A 23,443-nucleotide genomic window follows, 5' to 3' on the forward strand; every position below is an offset into this window, starting at 1 on the left:
TATGTATTTGTATGGTGTGTTGAGTTTAGAAGGTTCGAATAAAAAGACAAATACGTTGGTGATTGGGATTTTTGTAACGGCTAAGGGAGACGAGAAGGATCCTCGGTCACATCGACTATGGCTGACACGTTGTGGAACTTGTGAGGTCTGAAATTGTAAATGCTGACACTTGCCAAACTATAGCTTTATTCCAGTTACTCTTTTTATCTCTCTCATTCCCTTCTTTTCTTCAAATGCGTCGGGCATTGATTATTTATTTATATATTCACAAACACACCAAGTCGTGAATTTTCGAACAAAGATATGGAACGTGGAGGCTTCCATGGCTACCGCAAGTTATCCCTCGGCACCACCACCACTCCTCCTGCACCAGGTAGTGCCATTCTACACATCAGTCTTTCACAGCCTTCTTCCTTCAGTTGCATGCGAAACCATTTTCTGATGTTTTCTGCAATCCCTCTATTCATATGTCTGTCATATTTTCATGGCTAATAGTTAATGAAATAGCTTGTCAATCTCATAGACCAGTGTATTAGCATCGCATGCAGACGTCATAGAAGCTCAAACTTCTAGCTATGAAGGCAATTAACAAAGTAATTATGCACTAAAACTCCCATTTCTCTTATTTTTGTCGGGATTACCAGCTAATTTTCTGGTGGCAGAGGGCACTATGCGTCCCTCAGAATTCATCCAGCCTAACAAAACCAGTAATGGTGGTGAAGAGGAGTGCACGGTGAGGGAGCAAGACAGGTTTATGCCTATCGCCAACGTGATACGGATCATGCGGAGGATCTTACCTGCTCACGCCAAGATCTCAGACGACTCCAAGGAGACGATCCAAGAGTGTGTCTCGGAGTACATCAGCTTCATAACAGGGGAGGCTAATGAGCGGTGCCAGCGGGAACAGCGCAAGACCATTACTGCTGAGGACGTCTTGTGGGCAATGAGCAAGCTGGGTTTTGATGACTACATCGAACCCCTCACATTGTACCTCCACCGCTACAGAGAGTTGGAGGGAGAACGAGGGGTTAGCTGCGGTGCTGGATCTGTTAGTATGACCAATGGCTTGGTGGTCAAGAGGCCTAACGGGAACATGAGCGAGTACGGAGCCTACGGGCCTGTGCCAGGGATTCACATGGCGCAGTACCATTATCGTCATCAGAGCGGGTTTGTTTTCAGCGGTAACGAACCTAATTCAAAGATGAGTGGTTCATCTTCAGCAGCAAGCGGCCCCAGAGTTGAAGTATTTCCGACTCAACAACATAAGTACTGAGAACAATGGCTAATATCGTAGACAGCTGACAGAGCGGGAGTCATAACTGTTAGTAGGCCCAAGTTGTAGCTTATGAAATCAAGGTTTAAGCAAAAAAGAAAAAAATGATGTTTTTTCTTTGTTTGTCATCTACTTGAAAGAACATGAAGTTTTTCATCTGATCTGTCTTGTGGTAATGTGTGTTAATAAAGTATTGGGTTTCCAAACCGCATGCATGTGATCTCTTTAATAAACGAATTGACAGTGAAATTCGTAATGCGTCTTGACTCAAACATATAAAGGGACAAAACATTCCAGATTCCAATTCTCAGCTACAGAGAAATCAGTGTTTAGCGGATATAGAAACAACTCTCATATGCATAATCTTCATTCATCTAGCTACTACTTTCCAGAGGAACTTCAACGCATACCTTTTTCCTCTCCAGATGATCATGTTTGTCCGCATCAGCGTCTTCCTCCTGGTGCTCTTCAGAAAGAGGTTCCAGTTTCGAAGAACCAACAGGATCAAGTCCGGTTCTTTTCCTCTGAGGAATCACAGTGAAGAAGGCTGTTTTCCAGTCCCTAGTCTCCAGAAACTTCACGAGTATCTCCAAAACTTGGTTCACAGTGAGAACCTAAATGAATTTAAAACCAAAATTTTACATTATAGGAAACAGAGCAGCAAGCGGCATAGGGGAGCTCAAAGAGAGGNGGGTTTTGATGACTACATCGAACCCCTCACATTGTACCTCCACCGCTACAGAGAGTTGGAGGGAGAACGAGGGGTTAGCTGCGGTGCTGGATCTGTTAGTATGACCAATGGCTTGGTGGTCAAGAGGCCTAACGGGAACATGAGCGAGTACGGAGCCTACGGGCCTGTGCCAGGGATTCACATGGCGCAGTACCATTATCGTCATCAGAGCGGGTTTGTTTTCAGCGGTAACGAACCTAATTCAAAGATGAGTGGTTCATCTTCAGCAGCAAGCGGCCCCAGAGTTGAAGTATTTCCGACTCAACAACATAAGTACTGAGAACAATGGCTAATATCGTAGACAGCTGACAGAGCGGGAGTCATAACTGTTAGTAGGCCCAAGTTGTAGCTTATGAAATCAAGGTTTAAGCAAAAAAGAAAAAAATGATGTTTTTTCTTTGTTTGTCATCTACTTGAAAGAACATGAAGTTTTTCATCTGATCTGTCTTGTGGTAATGTGTGTTAATAAAGTATTGGGTTTCCAAACCGCATGCATGTGATCTCTTTAATAAACGAATTGACAGTGAAATTCGTAATGCGTCTTGACTCAAACATATAAAGGGACAAAACATTCCAGATTCCAATTCTCAGCTACAGAGAAATCAGTGTTTAGCGGATATAGAAACAACTCTCATATGCATAATCTTCATTCATCTAGCTACTACTTTCCAGAGGAACTTCAACGCATACCTTTTTCCTCTCCAGATGATCATGTTTGTCCGCATCAGCGTCTTCCTCCTGGTGCTCTTCAGAAAGAGGTTCCAGTTTCGAAGAACCAACAGGATCAAGTCCGGTTCTTTTCCTCTGAGGAATCACAGTGAAGAAGGCTGTTTTCCAGTCCCTAGTCTCCAGAAACTTCACGAGTATCTCCAAAACTTGGTTCACAGTGAGAACCTAAATGAATTTAAAACCAAAATTTTACATTATAGGAAACAGAGCAGCAAGCGGCATAGGGGAGCTCAAAGAGAGGATTTTTTTTTTTTGTGTGGCACAAATTGAAGTGGCCTTTTTTAATTAGTTTACCTGAGAACTTGACATTTTCAGATACTCTCCTATGGGAAGCTTAGCTGTTTTGATGCCTTGTTCTTGTGCCTTGGTCATGGTGATCCCTTTGAATCGGTTTCGATCCACTAAGCCACCGATAATGTAGATATGCTTGGGGTCAAGATCATCCAAAACAGTATCAGAATCAGCCGTAAGGTAGACCAAATCATCTTTCTGATCAGCCATGGCCTGAATGTAGCAATTACTTTCCTTCTCAATGAACCACTTCTCAAAACCAGGAAGCTTATCAAGCTCAGCACTCATCTTCCCTTGGANGAAATCAGTGTTTAGCGGATATAGAAACAACTCTCATATGCATAATCTTCATTCATCTAGCTACTACTTTCCAGAGGAACTTCAACGCATACCTTTTTCCTCTCCAGATGATCATGTTTGTCCGCATCAGCGTCTTCCTCCTGGTGCTCTTCAGAAAGAGGTTCCAGTTTCGAAGAACCAACAGGATCAAGTCCGGTTCTTTTCCTCTGAGGAATCACAGTGAAGAAGGCTGTTTTCCAGTCCCTAGTCTCCAGAAACTTCACGAGTATCTCCAAAACTTGGTTCACAGTGAGAACCTAAATGAATTTAAAACCAAAATTTTACATTATAGGAAACAGAGCAGCAAGCGGCATAGGGGAGCTCAAAGAGAGGATTTTTTTTTTTTGTGTGGCACAAATTGAAGTGGCCTTTTTTAATTAGTTTACCTGAGAACTTGACATTTTCAGATACTCTCCTATGGGAAGCTTAGCTGTTTTGATGCCTTGTTCTTGTGCCTTGGTCATGGTGATCCCTTTGAATCGGTTTCGATCCACTAAGCCACCGATAATGTAGATATGCTTGGGGTCAAGATCATCCAAAACAGTATCAGAATCAGCCGTAAGGTAGACCAAATCATCTTTCTGATCAGCCATGGCCTGAATGTAGCAATTACTTTCCTTCTCAATGAACCACTTCTCAAAACCAGGAAGCTTATCAAGCTCAGCACTCATCTTCCCTTGGACTCCTGTAAGCCATAGATGACAAGGTGAAGTACTTCTCCCATTCACCGCATAGCAATACATAATCTGCTGAACGAGGCTAGAGATCTCAGAATCAGACATGAGATGCGCAAAATCAACATCTACGACGATCTTTTGACCTACTTCTTTGGCTCGATTAAGCCGCTCCATCTTCTTCTCTTTCTCCTCCCATCTCTTGTCCATTCTCTCCTTCCGCAGACTCTTCCTCGATTCAATCAGCTTCAGCCTCTCCTCCTCCGTCGCGTTCGCTAGGGTTTCCTCCCATTCCTTATGCTTTCTCTCTCCTTCCTTCCTCTTCTGCTCCTTCTCCTGTGCCTTCTTCTCAGCTTTCTTCGCTTCGTATCTTTGCTGCTTCAGTTGCTTCTTCTGAGCGTTCTTAGACAGAGGAGGCGAAAGGTTAACCGTAGCCGGTTCAGATTCTGGTTTAAGCTGGTTATCGAAGCCGTTGTCGTTGTCATTTCCCGTCGCCGCCGCCATTGCCGCGAGAAAGCAAGTGAGCCAAAAAAAAAAAAAAAAAAAAAAGGGTCAAACAAAGGAGAAAGTGAAAAAGTCACTCTAAAGGGCGTCGTTAGTTTAGAAAGTCCAGGCCTGTTTAGAAATGGGCTTTTGTATGGGAAAAAGGGTAAATAGAGGAGAAAGTGAGGGACCATTAATTAATATAAAATAAGTGAAAATGAGGAAGCGATGAGAAACACAACACAAAGCCGTAAGTCAGCAAATCGGGGCTCAGATCAGATGTGTCTTTCTTCTTCTTCTTCCGTAGAGTGACTCTGAACATCAAATTCACAACAACAACAACAAAAAAAAAACAAAAGAAAAATCATTTTCTCCTTCTTACTTCATGGTAGCTCACCTCTAAGAGACGAGAACAGCGTCGGTTTAAAGAGTTCTTCTGCGTTTCACTCGCCATGGCTCAGAAGCCGGCGGAACAGTTGAATGAGTTCGGATCGAAACTTGACCTAACTCCTGTTTCGAAAGATTCGTTGCTCAAACTCTTAAAGGTGATTCCCCATATCTTAGTTCTCCTTGGTTCTTTTACAAATTTTGTCCAAGTTTCGATATTTCCTTTGGAGGGAATTTGTTTTCCATGTGTTTAAATTATGCCTAATTTGGAAACGAATAAAGTTTTCAGCTTTGTAGATCCTCTTCCATGTTCATTAATTGAGCTAGTTTTTTTTTTTTTCTCACTTTGGAGTTGCGAATTAGGGTTGGTTTGTACCCAGCTTCTTCGTTAACGCTTGCCCTTCTTCATCTAGATTGTTTATTGGGGAAATTAGGTCATGCATAAAAACTGGGGTTTGTTCCATTCTTGTTGGAAGATATGTAGCTACTTATGACTAGTCTCGATTCTGAATTGTTCGGCTTTCTATTTGTTAGGTTTTCAATTTGTTCCTCGGAAAACGAATTCCGTGTCTATGGCTTTCCCTTTGTATGATGGCTGGCTGCTGTTAGAATGTCGAGTTTTTAGGGTTGGGCTAGTATTTGTTTATCCCTTCAAGTCTTGCCATGCTACCCCAATTTTCAGTCTCCATTTATATATAACTGTGAAAGCCTTCTACATTGACTTAGATGTTTCTTTTGTCAACCACCTTTGTGGAAATGTGATTTGCTGTTTGGGTGGTATCGTTGGGGTGACTTGGTTGGGTTAGTTTAGTAAGATATCTCTCTACTCAAAATCATATACTTAATAATCCGTACACTACTGTGACTAAATGGTAGAGCTGCTCGTTTGAGCCTTAATGTCTCGTTAACTTGTTTGTTTGTTGCTACATGCAGGAATCTGCTGTTTGTCTTTCTGAGTTGGAGCAGTCTCCACCACCTGCAGTGCTCAATTGCATTCAGCCTTTCCTTGATGCAGTTATTAAACCTGATATTCTCAACCATCAAGACAAGGATGTCAAGCTTCTGGTTGCAAGCTGCATTTCTGAGATTACTCGTATCACAGCACCTGAAGCGCCTTACACTGATAATATTATGAAGGTTGTTTCTCCTGAATTTCCCTCTGCCACCGTGATCACATACATGTCCTCTACTGATTTATTCTGTTTCTTTTCTTGTTTCAGGATATTTTTCAACTGATTGTGAGTGCTTTTACTGGGTTGAATGATGTCAGTGGTCCATCATTTGGAAGGAGGGTTGTCATTTTAGAAACGGTTGCAAAGTACAGGTCATGTGTTATGATGTTGGATCTTGAATGTGATGATCTGGTGAAACAAGTGTTTACTACATTTCTTGATGTTGCTAGGTGGGTTTCACTTTCAACCTAGATTTCTTTTCAGATTGCTGATTTACACCAAGTCTACTTCCCCGAACGATTGATTTATTTCTGTATGTGCAGAGATGACCATCCAGAGATTGTTTTCTCATCAATGCAAAACATTATGATTGTTCTTTTAGAAGAAAGTGAAGATGTGCAGGAGCATCTTTTACTAATTTTACTCTCTAAATTGGGCCGGAATAGAAGTGTGAGCATTCTGACATTGCTGGCTCTGGCCACTTGTTTTATTCTAATTTAGGATTCAGTTGTTATATGGAATAGCAGACGGCTCATATTCTGCATTTATGATAGCAGGATGTTACAGATGCTGCAAGAAGACTTGCTATGAAAGTCATAGAGCAGTGTGCGCCCAAAGTTGAATCTGACATAAAGCAGTTCCTAATCTCTTCAATGTCTGGAGATAGCCGATTTTCCAGCAGTCAAATTGACTACCATGAGGTTATCTATGATTTGTACCGCTGTGCTCCTCAGGCCCTATCCGGAGTTGCGCCGTATCTCACTGGAGAGCTTTTGGTATAATTTTCTTTTGGTCTTTTTCCACTATCTTTCTCTCCATGTTATCATGACTCTATTATGTATTTTGTTTGAATAGTCACTTTTGTCCATTTGTTGTTTCAATACTTTCCATGTGGTATGAGCTCATCTTTTCAAATTGATTCGTATTGAATACTACCTAATGCATACTATTAACATATACAGGCTGATAAACTGGATACTCGTTTGAAAGTGGTTGGATTGGTTGGAGAGTTGTTTTCCTTGCCTGGACGTGTCATCTCCGAAGAGTTCGGTTCCATTTTTTCGGAGTTTCTGAAAAGGCTGACCGATAGGGTTGTTGAAGTTAGGATGGCCATCCTTGACCATATTAAGAACTGTTTGCTCTCGGACCCTTTGAGAGCTGAGGCTTCTCAAATTATATGTAAGTCTTTCTTTGTCATGCCATTAGTATACATTAGAATTGACTAAACTTATAGTGTTAATACTTATGTAGCTGCTCTCTGTGACCGACTCTTGGATTATGATGAAAACATCCGCAAACACGGTGTTGCTGTTATTTGTGATGTGGCTGTGAGTGCATTGACGTCGATTCCAGTTGACACCTTGAAGTTGGTTGCTGAACGGCTTCGAGACAAAGCTGTACGTTTTATGCATTCAGTCTGGTTGTCTTAGATAGTTGTATGCTAAAAATTTAAAGACATTTCAACTCATAGTTCTTTTACTAAATCAGATACTCGTAAAAACATACACAATGGAAAGGTTGACTGAGTTGTTCCGGGTATATTGCTTACGGTGTGCTGATGGGAAGGTAGGCACTGGTGATTTTGATTGGATTCCTGGAAAAATCTTGAGATGTCTTTATGACAAAGATTTCAGGTAGGGCTTATCTAAAACAATTATTTGAACCTTGGCTCCTTTTCTTATATATTTATATGTGCCTTACTTAATTCTTCTTGAATATGATCATTACCTTCGAGAAAGATGTTCTGAATTATTCTATATGTGTTGCAGATCAGATACAATCGAATATATTCTATGCAGTTCACTGTTTCCTAGTGGTTTCTCTGTAAGAGATAAAGTTAAGCATTGGATACAAATCTTTTCTGGGTTTGACAAAGTGGAGACCAAAGCATTTGAGAAAATACTGGAGCAAAGACAAAGGTGAATTGGTGACTTTTAAAATTATGTTGAATGATCGTTATCATGCCGTCCATTCTCGATATTGAAGACTGTTCTTGTATACATTTTTGACCTTTAGGATACAACAAGAAATGCAAAGATATTTGTCAATCAAGCAGACCCAACAGGTTCGACCAAACCTAGTTGAAGATTTTTTCGTTTATAAATTTTTGGTATGAATTTTTCCCTTTTCAGTTTCACCATCTAGAACCTTATGTTCTGTCTGAATGCAGAGTGCTGATGCTCCTGATGTTCAGAAAAAAATCCTATTTGGATTCAGAGTTATGTCACGTGCATTTTCCGACCCCCCAAAGACTGAGCAAAACTTTTTAATTCTTGATCAACTGAAAGATGCTAATATCTGGAAAATTTTGACCAATCTGCTTGATCCAAACACTGGCATAATGCAAGCGTACAGGATTCGAGTGAGAATAACAAGAAATTTTGTATTTCCATTTAAACTTACTTTCAACAACCTTGTAACTAACTGGTTTGTGGTTTTAATTTCTGTGCAGGATGATATGCTTAAAATACTCTCTGAGAAGCATTCTCTCTATGAATTCCTCAGCACTCTCTCTATAAAGTGTTCTTATCTGCTATTCAGCAAGGAATATGTGAAGGAGATATTAGCGGAAGTATCTGCTAGAAAGTCTTCTAAAAATGTATTGGGGATCCAATCTTGCATGGACTTCTTAGGGGTAATAGCTTATCTGACGCATCATTCAAGAGTTACTAACATTCTGTCAATAAATTTGTATTGGTACTTATTATAGCCGATTATATCCCATGCTCATGAACATCTTTACATTTACTTATTGATGCTTGTGCTTTAAACTTTTTTAGCTCCTGGCATCTTTCTGTCCATCATTGTTTGATGGTGCTGAAGAAGAACTGATAAGTTTCCTGAAAGATGATGATGAAATGATAAAGGAGGGTACTCTAAAAATTCTGGCAAAAGCAGGTGGTACTATTCGGGAGAATCTCATTGTTGTAGCAAGGTGAAAATCTCAGTTTCGTCAATATATCTATTCTTCTTTTTCATCAAGCTTGAGCTCACTTCTTTCGCTAATTACCTATTTCTGATTTATATTGTTTCTCCTTTTGTCCTATTTAAGTTCTGTGGACCTTTTACTAGAGAGGATTTGTGTAGAAGGAAACCGCAAGCAAGCTAAGTATGCTGTGCACGCACTAGCATCAATAACTAAGGATGATGGCCTGAAGTCGCTCTCCGTTCTGTACAAGGTGACAGTTCTGTTTTCTCATGAATATTTGGCGTACTGTTATCACTATCTGTAATTGATAATTAGTTTGTGGAAAATCTGGTTTTATACTTGATTTGTAGAGACTCGTGGACATGCTGGAGGACAAGAGACATCAGCCAGCTGTTCTTCAGTGTCTTGGATGCATCGCGCAGATTGCGATGCCAGTCTATGAGACTAGGGAAAGCGAAGTAGTTGAGTTTATTAGAAGCAAAATTCTGAAGCTCCAAAGTGTATGTATTTCTAATGTTTTATTTACTGCAAAACCTCATTATCTTTCACTGGTTTTACCAGATTTCTTTTCATTTTTTATTGGATGACACTTTAATCTCTTTGCAGGAAACTGTAGATGATAAAAAATTATCATGGGATGACAAAAGTGAAATTTGTCAACTGAAGGTATAGAAGATATGTATATATCAATATAAGTATTTGGTACCTGACGAAAGTTTTCTTATAACAGACTTCACTTGTAGTTGCCAATGGTTATTCGACCTTATGTTAAACTGATCAAGTTATTCCTCTCTTGCCCAGTTAGTTTAAAACTCTTTTTTTCCTCGATAGATTTATGGGATCAAGACGTTGGTTAAGAGCTACTTGCCTTTTAAGGATGCTCATCTTCGTGCGGGTGTTGATGACCTTCTTGGATTACTAAAAAACATTCTTTCCTTTGGGGAAGTATCTGAGGATCTAGAATCAAGGTTGGTAGATGTGTTAAATATGCTTAGAGGTCATTTTTTTGTAAAATAAGGCACTTATGCTCAACCTCTCCACAGTTCTGTTGACAAGGCCCATTTGAGACTTGCTGCTGGAAAGGCAGTCCTCCGCCTTTCTAGACATTGGGACGATAGGATACCTATAGAGATCTTTCATTTAACTTTAAAAACCCCCGAGGTACCTTCCGTCTTTGTTTTCAATTCACACCTCCCATCTAATCCTTCCTCTGATCTAGGTTATTTGAACTTTTAACATTTTTCTTAACCTCTCCTGTAGATACCATTTCCGACAGCTAAGAAAATATTCCTCGGGAAAATTCATCAGTATGTAAAGGATCGGGTTTTGGAGACAAAGTATGCCTGTTCATTCCTTTTTGATATCACTGGATCAAATGTTCTCGAATCAGAAGAGGTATGTCATCGCCCTTTACTTGAAAACACATATATGATGTATCTGAGACGAAAATGTTGACAATCTGACTATAAACTATACGTCTGGATTGACATACAGGAGAAACACAACCTAGCTGATATAATACAGCATTCTTATCAAACAAAAGTGCGGAAAATTTCTTCTCAGACTGATGCAAATTCAGTTACTCTCCACCCTCATCATATCCTTCCTTATCTGGTTCACACACTTGCACATCATTCTTGTCCTGATGTTGAGAATTGCAAAGACGTGAAGGAATATGAAATGATATATCGGTAAGTTATATTCCAGTTCACCTCTATATGCCTCGACTTTGCTCTTTCTATTATTGTGAAATTAGTGATTTCACTTATTTGTTTTTTAATTGATATTTTTTTCCTTACTAATTCTGATTGTTTGTTTCAGCCAATTATACTTGATCATTTCTATGTTGCTCCATAAAGAGGAAGACGGGAAGGCTGAAGATATTGACAAGGAACAGGAGTTTCACACCATTATTTTTATCTTACATAGTATAAAACAGTCAGAAGATGTCACTGATGCAACAAAGTCAAAGGTTGGTAAAAGACTTTCTTGAGCTTATTTTACAGCAGCCGTCTCAGGACTACTTTTAATGATTTTTAAGCATACCGGTATAATGAGTCACACTACTTCACACTGTTGTGGTGCCTTGGACCTGACATCTCATAACTTATATTAACAGAACTCACATGCGATCTGTGAGCTTGGGCTGTCAATAATCAATCACTTAACTCAGAAAGATCCTGATCTACAAGGGGCGATCACACCTGTACCACTGCCTGCGACGCTTTACAAACTTCCGGAAAAGGTTGAAGGTGACAAGTCTGAGGTAAGAACCCAGAAACTGTTCATGGTTGTGGGTTCAACATGATGAATTTGCTTCAAGTAATCTTTGGCAATCTGAGCTGTCTGTCGTATTTGATTTGTTGTGTTTTGACCTCATAGTTTGTCCTGATTTATGTTTTCTAACCCATGTCAGGTAGGTGAGGAGAAATTGTGGCTAGCTGATGAGACTGTCCTGGCACACTTCAGGGATCTCAAGTTGGAGAGTCATGCTGATGCATCTGTATGTTTTTCAACTTGAAAATCTGAGTTGCAGTACCTAGTGATTTCTGTGTTTATTCATATTTTCCCTTTCAGGTGATACCCCAAACTTCAGAAGAGGAGGTTATGATTGATGGGGAAAGTGATGGGAATGAAATTCCTCTGGGTAAAATTGTAGAGCGTTTGAGAGCTCAGGGAACCAAGACTAGAAAGGGCAAAAAGAGTAAATCTGTACCAGCTGAAGATGAAAATGGTAAAAATGATGTCGATGTTTTGAAGATGGTGAGAGAGATAAATCTCGATCACTTGCAAATGCTGAATAAATTTGAATCCAGTAATGGACACAAACATTCCACTGGTGATGCAACATCAGTAGTTTCAGTCCCTAAGCGCCGGAGGTCATCTTCTGGCCATAGTCCTTTCAAGTTCTCAAATAGTGGTCCTAAAGTTCCACTGAAAGCTTCTGAGGAAGAGTTGCATCAAGAGAGAGACATGGACACAAATGTCTCTTTGGACTCGCACGACGAAAATTCAGACCAAGAGAAAATATTAGAAAGCATCTCTCCCCGAAAGAGAAAGAAGAGCTTATCATCGAAATTAAAATTTACAGAATCTGATTGGGCTCACACAGATCTCGACATTCAAAGCGAAGGTGGCAACTACAGTGAGAGGGTAAAGATCATCAATAGCATCTTACCCTTTGTTTTAATTTACGCTAGTTCAAATTATTGATATTTTAATCGCTATGCAACTTTTTCTACTCAAACGAAAGCAGAGTAGGTCAGCAGAAAGTGGTGATAGCAAATTGAAGTCTGCCTCTGGATCAATGAAGAAGCGAAAAAGAAAAAACATGTCAGGACTGGCTAAGGTGTGGAGCTTTACCTTCCATTGATGTTTATCACTGCCATTTTTGTGGTAATTGAACATATGGATAACAAATCTTTTCTTGTCTGTCCTAATTTCTTGTCCAGTGCTCTACAAACGAAAGTAAATTGGCAAATGACGAACTAATTGGTTGCAGAATAGAAGTATGGTGGCCTATGGATAAACGGTAAGCGACTTTTATCGAATTGACAGTGGCAAAACTGATCTCTCTGTCTTTATTCGAATCTTATTATTCTGACATCCATGCAAATCTACACTCTGTAGGAGTTAATTCTTTTTGTTCCCATTCTTAATCTCATTTTGTTACATTAAATTCACCTAATGCAATCATTCATTTCCAACAAAGTGTGGTATCTTTTTCTACATTTATCTCACCAGAAGTTGCATCTTGGTGAAATAAATAGGTTTTATGAAGGGACAGTAAAATCTTATGATTCCACAAAACAGAGACATGTGGTAAGCTTTCAGCACTTTGCTTCTTCTTGTCCTTTTATTGGGTTAGTTGGTCCAGCCAACTCTGTAATTAATCCATATGATATCGCAGATACTTTACGAGGATGGAGATGTTGAAGTACTGAACCTAGATAAAGAACGGTGGGAGCTCATAGACACCGGTGGAAAGCCCGCAAAGGTTCTGAGATTTCTGGTTTTGGGGTTCTGTTGTCAATCTGTCTTGTCTATTTCTAGTCATCTGCCGAGTTTGTTCCTTTTAGCTTAATAGATATGCTTACAGTATTTTTACCTACTGCAGAAGTCCAGAACATCAAAGGGAAGTTCTAATAAGAAAAGGTAATACTTCTTCTCTGCAACTGCACATAATGCATCTTTCTGTAGTGCAGTTGGCCTCGTATTCGTCTTTAATCTTATACGCAGCAATCTTATTCTTTTGTTCCATTGATTTGTTTCGTTCAGATCTTCTGAAAGTAAGCCTAAGAATTCGGATGGGCTACAGAGGGATGAAGACCCAATTACCACTACGTAAGCGAAATTCTGTCATTCGAAATCCAATATACGAGTGGTTCTAGTGCTTTTATTTATCTTTTTTTTCTTCTTTATCTTCTGCATTTGTGTTAAACCTTTTGTTCCCGGACTTCTGTCTTTCCTAGGCCAAAAGGGAAAAGAACTCCAAAGAGAAACCTAAAACATGCCGACCCAAAAGGCAAACCAAGAAGTCTCTCTTTAGAACATGAGAAATTAGAGAGCAGAAATAAGAAAAGACGCTCTTCTGCCACGCCAGGTAAGCTCCACTGGGATCCACAGCATCCCCTACTGTTTCTTAACTCTTTCAACCTATTTACTTTCGTGCAAATATACATGAGCAACTTATTACACATGAAAATATTATTTTCTTTTGTTACTGAGATATTCTATTTTGAAATGATTCAGTAGGTGAAGTTGCTGGTAAGAAAAAAGGAAAAAAAATGAATACGGGTTCAGAAGCAGGGATAGAATATAGTGGGGATGCTGGCGAAGAGAAATCAGAGTCTGAAGGAAAGTCATTGAAAGAAGGCGAGGATGAGGAGGAAGTTGTAAACAAGGAGGAAGTTATACAGGATGCAAAAACAGAGTCAAGTGGGGACGCTGAGGGGAAAGAAGCTGAACATGACAACTCAGATACTGAAGGGAAACAAGAAAACAATGAAATGGAGACTGAGGCTGAAGACGATGCTGAGACTTCTGACAATGAGACTCTTGTATCTACCTACCTTTCCCTTAAATCTTACAAGCAGCATAGCCAGAAAGATGAGTAGAGAGTTCTGATATGTGTTTGCTTTTGAATGCGTGTGTAGGGAGCGTGGAAAAGTAAAGTGGGTAAGTCGAGCTCGAGGAAAGCAACATAATGTAGAAGAAATTCTCGCAAAGGAGTTGCGGTGTTTGTTCTCGAGTATTGGTGGTGTCTGGATTGCTGTGGTGTATATGTGGTAAAAGTGTGAGATTTGTAGGGTTAGTGATACATACTTGTTCTAACCACCATGATGGAATGAATAAATAGGCAGAAGATGCTCCTCCAGAAGCTTATGTGGTCATATGTATTGTAGCCTCTGTGTGTGTTTTATTTGTAGGGTTGTTTTTTTTGTTTCTTTGTTTCTGTAATATTTACAACTTACATTCCTTAACCCAAAGTACACTATATTCTCTTATGGACTTAATTACTTTGCCACTTTTCTTCACTGTAAACTTCTTTCTTTTAGCTTACGTTTGCAGATCTCATTATCGCTTTCTAAGGGTATAGAGCTTAGAAAAATAAGCGGAATAACCTGTTTAAAAATACACGAGTCTTATCGTTTTAGGGTAGAGAATTATAGATGAAAATGATATTACTTGGCGACATTATAAAGAATAAGCTGTATCTCTCTAATTCTAAACTTGATTAGTTGGTTTTCATATTTCTCATTCTAGAACTTGTCCCCAACAAATGTTCATCTCAACCCACACGCCTAGGCAAATACTCACCTTGTCCGCACGTAGACGGTTCTTCACGGTTACGTTAGAAAAGTAAAGGGGCGGACTCCAGTAATATTGGCTACGGTTCACGGTTTCTAATATTGTAAAGCTTTCAAACAGTGATTTTATCAGAAAAGAGCTAATTTGACTCCATACCGGATATTTTGCTTTAATGGATTGGCGTTCATTTCTATCTCTCTCGAATGGGATTCAAAGAAAAATAAACAAAATCAATTCTAACAAAAGCCCGAGCCGATGGGTTTGCCCGGAAACTTGAGTCATACAACATATGGGTTCAAAAAAAACAACTAATAGTTCTTTAGCCAGAGACACAAAAAAAAGTAAATAGCTCGATACGAAAAAAACCAACTAGGAAGAAGAAAAACAAGCAAAATGTGCTTCTTAATCGAATAAGCCAAAACCCAAATCTTCATCACTCTCTTCTGCTGGTTCTTCCTTCTTCTTCTCCTGAGCGGCAGGAGCAGCAGCAGCAGCAGCACCGCCGCCAGCAGCAGGAGCAGCAGCTGCAACGGGAGCAGCGCCGCCGCCACCACCAGCACCAACGTTCATGATGAGATCAGTGACATTACGTTTCTCAGCCATCTTGGCGAACAGCATTGGCCAGTAAGACTCGACATCGACACCAGCAGACTTGACCAAAGTGGCGATTTTGTCGGCCTAACAAATTCAAAGGATAAACAAACAGAAATTTCATTACCGCAAACACATAGAGAGACAAAAACACTTAGTTCCATTCCTACAAATCCCTAAATACTTACTTACAACTAAAAAAAAAATGCCGCCAGAAATTTCATTGCCGATGCAATGAGACCAAAACCTAAGCCCCCATGGTTTATAATAAAATGGAGCAAAAAAAAAGTAGAATGAAAATATATACCGTGATGGCAATACCCTCGTCTTCGAGGATCATAACAGCGTAGCTGCAAGCAAGCTCTCCCACTGTCGACATTTTTTTTTTTCACTATCCCTGTAACCATGAATGAAAAAAAAAAAACAAATTCAATCACAAATCGTAACCCAAAAAAAAATAAAAATCCAGAATTATAAAAAAATCAAACAAGCAGCAGAAATCAAACATGAATCAACAGCAAGACCTGGTCATCTATATACATCACAAGAATTGCTAAAACCAATCGATACGGACACTAACCTTTTGACAAAGATGAGAGGCAAAAGAGGTGCGCAAGGAGGCGTTAGAGCTGACCCGAGATGCGGATGAGTTTATATTTATATGCTTTCTCTTTTTTCTTCTTTCTCATTTAGGGTTTTCGGTTTTTAAGGCCTTGCTGGGTCTCGGTTTTTAGGGCCTCGGCCCAATATTATTAAAAGCTGGGTTTATAGAACAATTGTGAAACGTCGTCGTTTCCTAAATATATGGTTAAAACATCAAAAATTGTCGAACCCGAAGAAGTGTCGCCTTTACACAAAAGCAAAATTACCAACTCTGCTAATAACGCTTTTATCAAGTTGATCGAACAAAATATTACTTATCTCGTATTTTGGTAGTCTTACGTACCTGTTTTGTGCACTTTATTTTTTTCTTAAATACAGACATATTTCACATGTTGTTCTTTAAACCCAGCTTTTACTATTATTGAACAAGCTAATGGAATCTCAATATCAAGATTTTTTTTTTTAATTTTTTTTATTTCACATTCAAGTTTTTTTTGGTCCAAAGCTTGGTCTTCTTTTGGTAAAAAAGGAAAATGAAAAGTAGAAGAAGGCGGTGGGGGAGGAGGAGAAGTAGAGAAAATAAGAAAAAAAATAGTTTTATGACTTTTTTCGTTGTGTTAAGAAAGTTTAGGGTTGTTGTAGAGAGATATTAGGTGAAAGTTTAGGGTTGTTGTTGAGAGAGATATTCGGTAAATTCAGTTTATTCTACGTATTGTGCTTCCACCTTGTTTTACACAATTTGAAGATCACCAATTATTATAACTACATATATTAATCGATACCATTAATTTAATGTAAACATTAATTTAAATATACAGACATATTTCACATGTATTCGTTTGTGCAGGTTGAACAAGCTAATGGGATTTCAGTATCAAGTGTTTTTTAAAATTTTTTTATTTCACATTCAATCATCAATGGTTATCTCTACACTAATCACCGCTGATTATTTTTTTTGTTTTTCTCAACCTTTTTTTTTTTTTATCAAAGTCCTGGTTCGTTCTCAACCTTATCAGTTAAACCAAATTCTTTTTGGTCCAAAGCTTAGTCTTCTTTTGGTAAAAAAGAAGATGCAAGTTACTCTTCTTGTGAAGAAGAGAGATGAAGATGAGAAGAAGGTTGAGGGAGATGAAGATGAGGTGGAGAAGGTTTTAAGTGTTATTTCAGGCGTTGCCACAACTCAATCCAGTTGTTCATCAAAGGGATCAACAAACCCAATTTGATCAAAAAGCACTGGGACATACTCGACGAGATGGATCAAGAGAAGGAGAAAGATAAGGAGAAGGAGAAGGAAAAGTAGAAGAAGGCGGTGGGGAAGGAGGAGAAGTAGAGAAAATAAGAAGAAATAGTTTCAGGGTTTTTTTGTTTGTGTTAAGAAAGTTTAGGGTTGTTGTAGAGAGAGATATTAGGTGAAAGTTTAAGGTTGTCATTGAGAGAGATAAATACTTTGGAGGTGAAAATAATAATATAAACACAAAAAAAAAATTGCAATTACTTAAAATTTAGTGTCTTAAAATATGGATATGATTATAAATATGAGAGTTACAAAATATTTGATAGAATATGCAAGTTAATAAAATATGGGAAAAATTCATAATAGTAAATTTATTGTGAATAAAGAACTTATTTTTTGGTTTGAATATAAAAATTTGAAATTACTATAAATATAAATATATGACATGAACTTTAAGCTAATCAAATTGTAATTTTAAATATACATTTTGTTCTCTTTTAAAATGAAATGTGTATTCAGCTATTTCTCTATAAATCTATGTATTAAAATATATTTTAGTTTATTATAATTAGAGTGAAATTACAAAACAAATTAATAATCATATTAATTAATTTGAACATTTTATAATATTTTACTTTGATTCAAGTTGTTTTTTACAGATAATAACTCTTTAGGTGACGAGTGTCAAGTTTTAGAATAAAATTATAAAATGAACTCTCGTTTATTATATAAGATTATGTTGTTGAAGATGAGTATATCTCCACTTCTCTTCAAAGCTGATGTAATGCAGTAATGATTGTTGAAAGCTAGCTCTTGTCTCTTGAAAACAACCTTTAGAGTAACACTATGATTACTCTGTTTCACATTTACATATATGTGTGAGATTGCTGGAAGAAAATTAGTAATACATTCCATTATAGCAACTAACAACAACATAAAACAAACAACAACATAGAACAAACAACCAAGCCTTTAGAACATCTTCTTCTTCATCGTCTTGATTCCACGATCATATTTTGTCTTTACTTGCACCACAAATATAATTTAAGATGCATGAATATTTTCATAAACACTCAGTAAGGAAATTCTTCCATCTACTAGACTATACACTCAAGCAACTGAGAATCCAATGTTAAATAAACACAAACAAACTAAGGAAACAAGTATCAGCCGCCTGCTGAAAGGGTTGGTGTCGACCGACATCCTCCTGGTGTCGACGGACACTGACTCTTAGTGTCGATCGACACTGAATCTCAGTATCGATCGACACTGCCTCTCAGTATTGATCGGTACTGATCCTTGTTGTCGACCGACACTACTCCTCAGTGTCGACTGATACCCCTCCTCGACCCGGAAATCCTAATACCGACACTCGCCAAGTCTCCGCACCATCAACCCTTTGGTGTCGACCGTCAACCCTTTGGTGTCGACCGTCAACCCTTTGGTGTCGACCGACACCCACCTGGTGTCGATCGACACCAAATCCGCAGACGTAATCTGCTCGAAGCTGAGAGTCGAAAAACTGCTTCTCTCTATCTCCAAACCGTCCAAAACTCGACCAACAACCACAAGAAGCCGTAGGAACCATGCATCAACCATAACTGGAAATCTCAGGCTTAGATCAGCCATGGTCATGCACTCACCTCTTTTGCAGGAAGTTCTTGACCAAAACCGACGAATCCAACCCCTTAGAAAGCTTCTCCTTTGTTCCTAGAACCAGATCTCCACTACACAGGAACATATCTCACAAAACAAGCCAAAAAACTCCAAAATCTCTTAAGAACACTCTCTTTTCTCATTTTTCTCTGGAACAACAAAAAGTGGCTTTCCCGAAACCCTCAGGTTGACTTCTCACTTATATAACCCGGTTTGGGATTCCACTTAAACCAAACAGCTCCAATTCGACGATTTAAAACAAACCGGTCGAACCCGTGATTTGGTTGGTGTCAGTCGACACTCCCCTTGGTGTCAATCGACACCCACCCCCAAAATCGACTATTTGGTTCATAGATGTTATATATTTTAAGTTGTACAACTCATCTAGTATACATTTTTTTGTATGCAAAGCCTCTCATTCATTCATTCATTCATTTGGGGAAAAGATTACAATGCTTAGAGTTTTAGCCAATAAAGGGCAAGATTCAAGAAAGATACAAACATAACTAAGAACAGATAAAAGGGATAGAAATTTCAACCACATATCCAAGAGATATTGAAAGCTTGAGCAAGGAAGCACCAAATCACAAGGAAGTCCAAGGAGAGTCGATTCCACATTCACAAGCAGAGTGGAAACATGGTACATAGTCCTTATCACTAGACATTGGGACATTGAGAAGAGCTCCATGATTGAGAGACTAAGCTCATTGTCAAGGAGGATGGTGGTTGTGGGTTTAGAAACGGGTATGGTGTTCTTGCAAGGGTTTCGGTAACCGCATCTCCATGGAGTTGGGGTCATAATGCTGATACTCTTCCAACTTTGTAAAGAGGTGATAATCTCCATGACATTGGTTGGTTGCATTTGACAGGTCTCCAGGCACATGGGAGATGTGGAGAGAAGGTGAGGGAAGTGTCGGTAATCACCTCTCCTTAGAGAGGAAATCATAATGTCGTTATTCCTCGATCTTCTTATATCAGGCCAGGTGTTGCAAAGTAACAATTGCGAGGGCTCATGAATCAGATGAAATGATAGGAGGGGTTCAAAACACTCCGGTAACCACCGCTCCATAGAGTCGGGGTCATAATATCGACTGTCATTAAACATTGATAGTCTTGAGATGTATATGTGGATGATTCTAAAGGTAGGGTTTGCAAATAACTTTTGTTCCAACATATCAACAATGTTTGATTCCGTTCCAATTGCAGTCTTCGGACAATTGGTTCCAAAGATCCAAATAAAGGTATGATATAAGTGGGCAAAGAGAGATTTGGGAGATACATGGATAATTGGAATACATTTCTTGGGGCGTAAAGCATTGTTTAGATCTTCATCTATACAGTTGATATAAAGTATATTAAATCTAAATAAAATAAATATATTTTTATTATTGTATTTATGTACACTAAATAAGTTATACGGATAAACACAATTAGTTTGCGTTGCAATTGTTTTTGAAAGACAGGATAGTCCATATGAAACGTGGAATGATAAAAAAACATTATAGTCTAAATGAAATATGAAATGTGAAATACCACTAAGGCCTTGAATGGTGACCAAATAAAGCGGCGCGTTTTTCCAAAAAATGACAATCGGCAATAAATACACCAATCACATAATTATACATGATTTGCGGTTTTTGAAAAACTAAAAAAGGAAAACCGCTTTAACTTTTTGTTATGTATTGTGAAACAAAAAACGCACTGCTTAATGAATACTCACCATATATGGTGCGGGACTAAAATCCATTTTCCATAAATGTATGATTCTGTAATAAATGATAATACATTATTGTAAATAACAAAATAAATTATAATAAATTCATCTAATCTTCTATATAGCAAAAAAGTTAGTAATCAATAAATAAATAATTTAAACTTTTAGTTTAAATAAATTTGGGTATTTAAGGGTTATAAACATATGAAATATTTTTTCACTAATACAAAACATATATTAGTTTACAATTATAATAATTACTAGACTCAGACCCGCACGTACGTGCGCGGTTATTTTTTTAAATTATTTTATTTTATTTTAATTTTCTTTTTGAAAATATAGCCTCAGTAAAGGCAACTATTTGTTTTGTTATCTGTAAAGGAAACTATTTATAAGAAAAAAAGAATAAAAGAAAGATAATATGTCTAGTTTGGGACAAAAAAAATAGTAAGAGAAAGTGGTATGTCTCTTCCCATATATGATTTTCTGTCACATAACTATGGTTTAAATATGAATTCCTATTAGACTATCATACTAATTAAAATAATTAGTGAAATATAAAATAATATAATTAGCTTGAATTAAAATAATTTGGCTACAGATATTAAATATATTTTATCTCATACAATTTAATTTTTTTATTACTGATATATACTAAAAATAAATTTAACTACCCATTTATAAAAAAGGTTCTTTTATAATATTGTAATAATATATTTTATTTTTACAATTAAAATAGCTTTACATCAACTAATTTATTTTTAGTTAACATTTTACTCTACTACTTTTTGTGTTTGGGATAAGAATATATAGTTAATATTAGATTTAGAAAATATATTAACTGTCTTGGACCACTTGGTATATTCAGAATAATATAGAATTATTGAGATTTCCTAAACTAATTGCCTATAGATCTATAAAATTAATTAGATTGTTTAAATTGAAGTAGATTTTTTGTGTTTGTAGCTATTATTATAGTAAATATTAGTTAATATCTATACTATTAATGGAGTATTTTGTTATGGACATTTCGATTTTGGTTTAACAATACTTTTGATTTTCCAAACTACCCATAACAATTAGTGTTCTAAAACAAAGGTAAGATCTCTTTTTAAAATCTTGAATGTTTGTTTAGTGAAATAACAATATAGACGTCATCATACATGATTAGTATATTAAAATGTTACAACCAATTATATATTTCGAAGAAAAACAATTAGAAACGTTTGTCCCACGATGTTTCCTTCAATGATCTTTATAAAATATCGAAAACAAAATTGATGAGGATGTAAAATATATGAACGAAGAACACTAAGACTACTTACATTATAAAACTCTGTTCAAAGTTAGAAATCGATCATATCCAAACTTCTCTGGTATTCTCCAAACCTCAAATTAATCCTAAGATATTTTTGTTACTTAAGTATAAACAACACTTACCAACAAATAATATTTTATTAAAAATAAGTTTATAGCCTGAATTTTATTGTAATAATATGTCCTATGTTTAGTGCTCTAATACTTTTATATCCAGGAACCATAATAAATTTCTTGTAACACCATGATTTCTCCAAATTTCTGAAATCAATTGACATATGCATTCTTCACTGCAAGATGCATTTTTGACCTCTAAGAACAAAGAAATTTAAAATAGATAAGATTAGTAAGTGATATGAGAGATATAACTGAGTATTAATTCTTATCTCATGAAAGTCGTCTTACAGTATAATCAGCAATAACAACTTAAATAGGTGTCTTCTCGTTGTGCAGTGTATTGTTTCACATGAAGTATTTTCACTTTATTGCACCAGGATGGTTTGAGGTAGGTGACCGGAATGTGTAGCCAGCTTTTTTTGTTATCGCTTTTCTATCTAGAGATGCTGAGAGTTTTTAGTGAATTAAAAATAATAATGATCACTACAATATTTATACTAAAAGTAGTCGGCTGATTTATAGATAGTTATTAGGTTTGATAAGAAGTAATCTTTATACAATCCCATTAATCACGTAATATTTAGTTTGTAAAAAGGAATATTCTCCTAACAATCCAAATATGGTATTAAGAGAATATCTAAATTATATTTATAAATATATAAAAGTCTGTTAGAAAATAAGTATAGATTTTCTAATGGTTTGTTGATGTTTTTGTTTATATATGGTAGTTACTAAAATACAGAAATATAAATTTAGATTGAATTTCCTAATGATGTGTTTACTGATTTTTTTCCCCTGCAAATTCTGGTTTTTCAAATCAGACATTTAATATTGAGAAATACCCTAGAATAGCACTATTCAAGGTTTTTCTTCTAAAGTTAGCATACATATTCAATTTTTCCAAAAGTAGTATTTTTATTATATTAATATTTCCCTAAATTTAATTATTAAATTTATGACAAAAAGAGAGTAAAAAAATCACGAGCTTCTTCTTCTTCTTCTTCTTCTTCTTCTTCTTCTTCTTCTTCTTCACCACCAAACGTATTTGGGATTAACGATAAATATGTCAGATCTGGAGAAGCTGCAAAATTGGTAAATCAAGCTCGGATTTGTAAGTGGAGAACCATACAATGAACCGTACTCCTCCGCTTTCGCCGACTCCATCATCGGTCGGTGTATCTCCTGCTTCGTCGTAACAGTCTCCTTAACCTCCGACGCCGGAACGATTTGCTTGTTCGAACCATCATCATTTTCCACCACTTTATTGTCGAAGGAGGTTACGATAACGACGGAAGAAGAAGTCAAGAAGATGTGTATCGATTGTAGAGATCTGGTTTGTTATTACTACTATTACTTTTTTTAACCCTTCTCTCGTTGGATTCAAGATGGTATA

The 23,443-nt window shown here is 37.2% G+C and overlaps 6 protein-coding genes across 9 annotated transcripts; 3 read left to right on the top strand and 3 right to left on the bottom strand.

Moving 5' to 3' along the window:
* LOC104772056 (nuclear transcription factor Y subunit B-6) lies at positions 232 to 1,434 on the top strand. 3 transcript variants are annotated; one of them, XM_010496704.2, is made up of 2 exons: positions 232 to 373; positions 645 to 1,434. In XM_010496704.2, exons 1-2 carry the CDS (start codon positions 304 to 306, stop codon positions 1,271 to 1,273), a joined length of 699 nt encoding a protein of 232 aa, XP_010495006.1. In that variant the 5' UTR covers positions 232 to 303; the 3' UTR covers positions 1,274 to 1,434. The 3 variants fall into 3 exon arrangements, with proteins under 3 accessions (XP_010495006.1, XP_010495008.1, XP_019098027.1); XM_010496706.2 differs by having other exon boundaries at positions 242 to 373; positions 663 to 1,434; XM_019242482.1 differs by lacking the exon at positions 232 to 373 and adding an exon at positions 385 to 593 and having other exon boundaries at positions 663 to 1,434.
* On the bottom strand, positions 1,511 to 4,596 carry LOC109131439 (tRNA (guanine(9)-N1)-methyltransferase-like). Its single transcript, XM_019242481.1, has 3 exons — positions 3,749 to 4,596; positions 3,327 to 3,619; positions 1,511 to 1,594 (listed from the first exon to the last, which is right to left on the bottom strand). Exons 1-2 carry the CDS (start codon positions 4,538 to 4,540, stop codon positions 3,380 to 3,382), a joined length of 1,032 nt encoding a protein of 343 aa, XP_019098026.1. The 5' UTR covers positions 4,541 to 4,596; the 3' UTR covers positions 1,511 to 1,594; positions 3,327 to 3,379.
* Positions 1,629 to 2,444, top strand: LOC109131273 (nuclear transcription factor Y subunit B-6-like). The gene is made up of 2 exons (XM_019241988.1): positions 1,629 to 1,786; positions 1,923 to 2,444. Exons 1-2 carry the CDS (start codon positions 1,629 to 1,631, stop codon positions 2,281 to 2,283), a joined length of 519 nt encoding a protein of 172 aa, XP_019097533.1. The 3' UTR covers positions 2,284 to 2,444.
* Positions 2,521 to 3,319, bottom strand: LOC104772055 (tRNA (guanine(9)-N1)-methyltransferase-like). Its single transcript, XM_019242483.1, has 2 exons — positions 3,027 to 3,319; positions 2,521 to 2,897 (listed from the first exon to the last, which is right to left on the bottom strand). Exons 1-2 carry the CDS (start codon positions 3,309 to 3,311, stop codon positions 2,658 to 2,660), a joined length of 525 nt encoding a protein of 174 aa, XP_019098028.1. The 5' UTR covers positions 3,312 to 3,319; the 3' UTR covers positions 2,521 to 2,657.
* LOC104772057 (sister chromatid cohesion protein PDS5 homolog A-like) lies at positions 4,758 to 14,564 on the top strand. Of its 2 annotated transcripts, none has more exons than XM_010496707.2 (33): positions 4,758 to 5,064; positions 5,840 to 6,043; positions 6,127 to 6,308; positions 6,402 to 6,528; positions 6,636 to 6,854; positions 7,041 to 7,257; positions 7,330 to 7,475; positions 7,567 to 7,712; positions 7,848 to 7,997; positions 8,095 to 8,143; positions 8,249 to 8,440; positions 8,531 to 8,713; positions 8,859 to 9,013; positions 9,131 to 9,257; positions 9,358 to 9,507; positions 9,614 to 9,673; positions 9,839 to 9,975; positions 10,051 to 10,168; positions 10,268 to 10,402; positions 10,502 to 10,698; positions 10,829 to 10,979; positions 11,127 to 11,273; positions 11,424 to 11,510; positions 11,585 to 12,160; positions 12,264 to 12,356; positions 12,460 to 12,539; positions 12,778 to 12,829; positions 12,918 to 13,004; positions 13,125 to 13,162; positions 13,286 to 13,351; positions 13,480 to 13,610; positions 13,760 to 14,067; positions 14,164 to 14,564. In XM_010496707.2, exons 1-33 carry the CDS (start codon positions 4,972 to 4,974, stop codon positions 14,212 to 14,214), a joined length of 4,854 nt encoding a protein of 1,617 aa, XP_010495009.1. In that variant the 5' UTR covers positions 4,758 to 4,971; the 3' UTR covers positions 14,215 to 14,564. The 2 variants fall into 2 exon arrangements, with proteins under 2 accessions (XP_010495009.1, XP_010495010.1); XM_010496708.2 differs by having other exon boundaries at positions 13,763 to 14,067.
* On the bottom strand, positions 15,028 to 16,065 carry LOC104772058 (60S acidic ribosomal protein P1-1). Its single transcript, XM_010496709.2, has 3 exons — positions 15,990 to 16,065; positions 15,717 to 15,806; positions 15,028 to 15,496 (listed from the first exon to the last, which is right to left on the bottom strand). Exons 2-3 carry the CDS (start codon positions 15,786 to 15,788, stop codon positions 15,221 to 15,223), a joined length of 348 nt encoding a protein of 115 aa, XP_010495011.1. The 5' UTR covers positions 15,789 to 15,806; positions 15,990 to 16,065; the 3' UTR covers positions 15,028 to 15,220.

Source organism: Camelina sativa, chromosome 20, assembly GCF_000633955.1.
Source record: "Camelina sativa cultivar DH55 chromosome 20, Cs, whole genome shotgun sequence".
NCBI classification, from domain to species: domain Eukaryota; kingdom Viridiplantae; phylum Streptophyta; class Magnoliopsida; order Brassicales; family Brassicaceae; genus Camelina; species Camelina sativa.

Coding starts and splice junctions, on each gene's coding strand:
- LOC109131439 (XM_019242481.1), bottom strand. CDS start 4,540: ATGGCGGCGGCGACGGGAAATGACAACGACAACGGCTTCGATAACCAG. Junction 3,620..3,748: donor TGAAAATGTCAAGTTCTCAG/GTAAACTAATTA, acceptor AAATTCATTTAG/GTTCTCACTGTGAACCAAGT.
- LOC104772055 (XM_019242483.1), bottom strand. CDS start 3,311: ATGAGTGCTGAGCTTGATAAGCTTCCTGGTTTTGAGAAGTGGTTCATT. Junction 2,898..3,026: donor TGAAAATGTCAAGTTCTCAG/GTAAACTAATTA, acceptor AAATTCATTTAG/GTTCTCACTGTGAACCAAGT.
- LOC104772057 (XM_010496707.2), top strand. CDS start 4,972: ATGGCTCAGAAGCCGGCGGAACAGTTGAATGAGTTCGGATCGAAACTT. Junction 7,998..8,094: donor ATACTGGAGCAAAGACAAAG/GTGAATTGGTGA, acceptor TTTGACCTTTAG/GATACAACAAGAAATGCAAA. Junction 11,511..11,584: donor AGAGTCATGCTGATGCATCT/GTATGTTTTTCA, acceptor TTTCCCTTTCAG/GTGATACCCCAAACTTCAGA.
- LOC104772058 (XM_010496709.2), bottom strand. CDS start 15,788: ATGTCGACAGTGGGAGAGCTTGCTTGCAGCTACGCTGTTATGATCCTC. Junction 15,497..15,716: donor ACGAGGGTATTGCCATCACG/GTATATATTTTC, acceptor TGAATTTGTTAG/GCCGACAAAATCGCCACTTT.
- LOC104772056 (XM_010496704.2), top strand. CDS start 304: ATGGAACGTGGAGGCTTCCATGGCTACCGCAAGTTATCCCTCGGCACC. Junction 374..644: donor CACCACTCCTCCTGCACCAG/GTAGTGCCATTC, acceptor CGGGATTACCAG/CTAATTTTCTGGTGGCAGAG.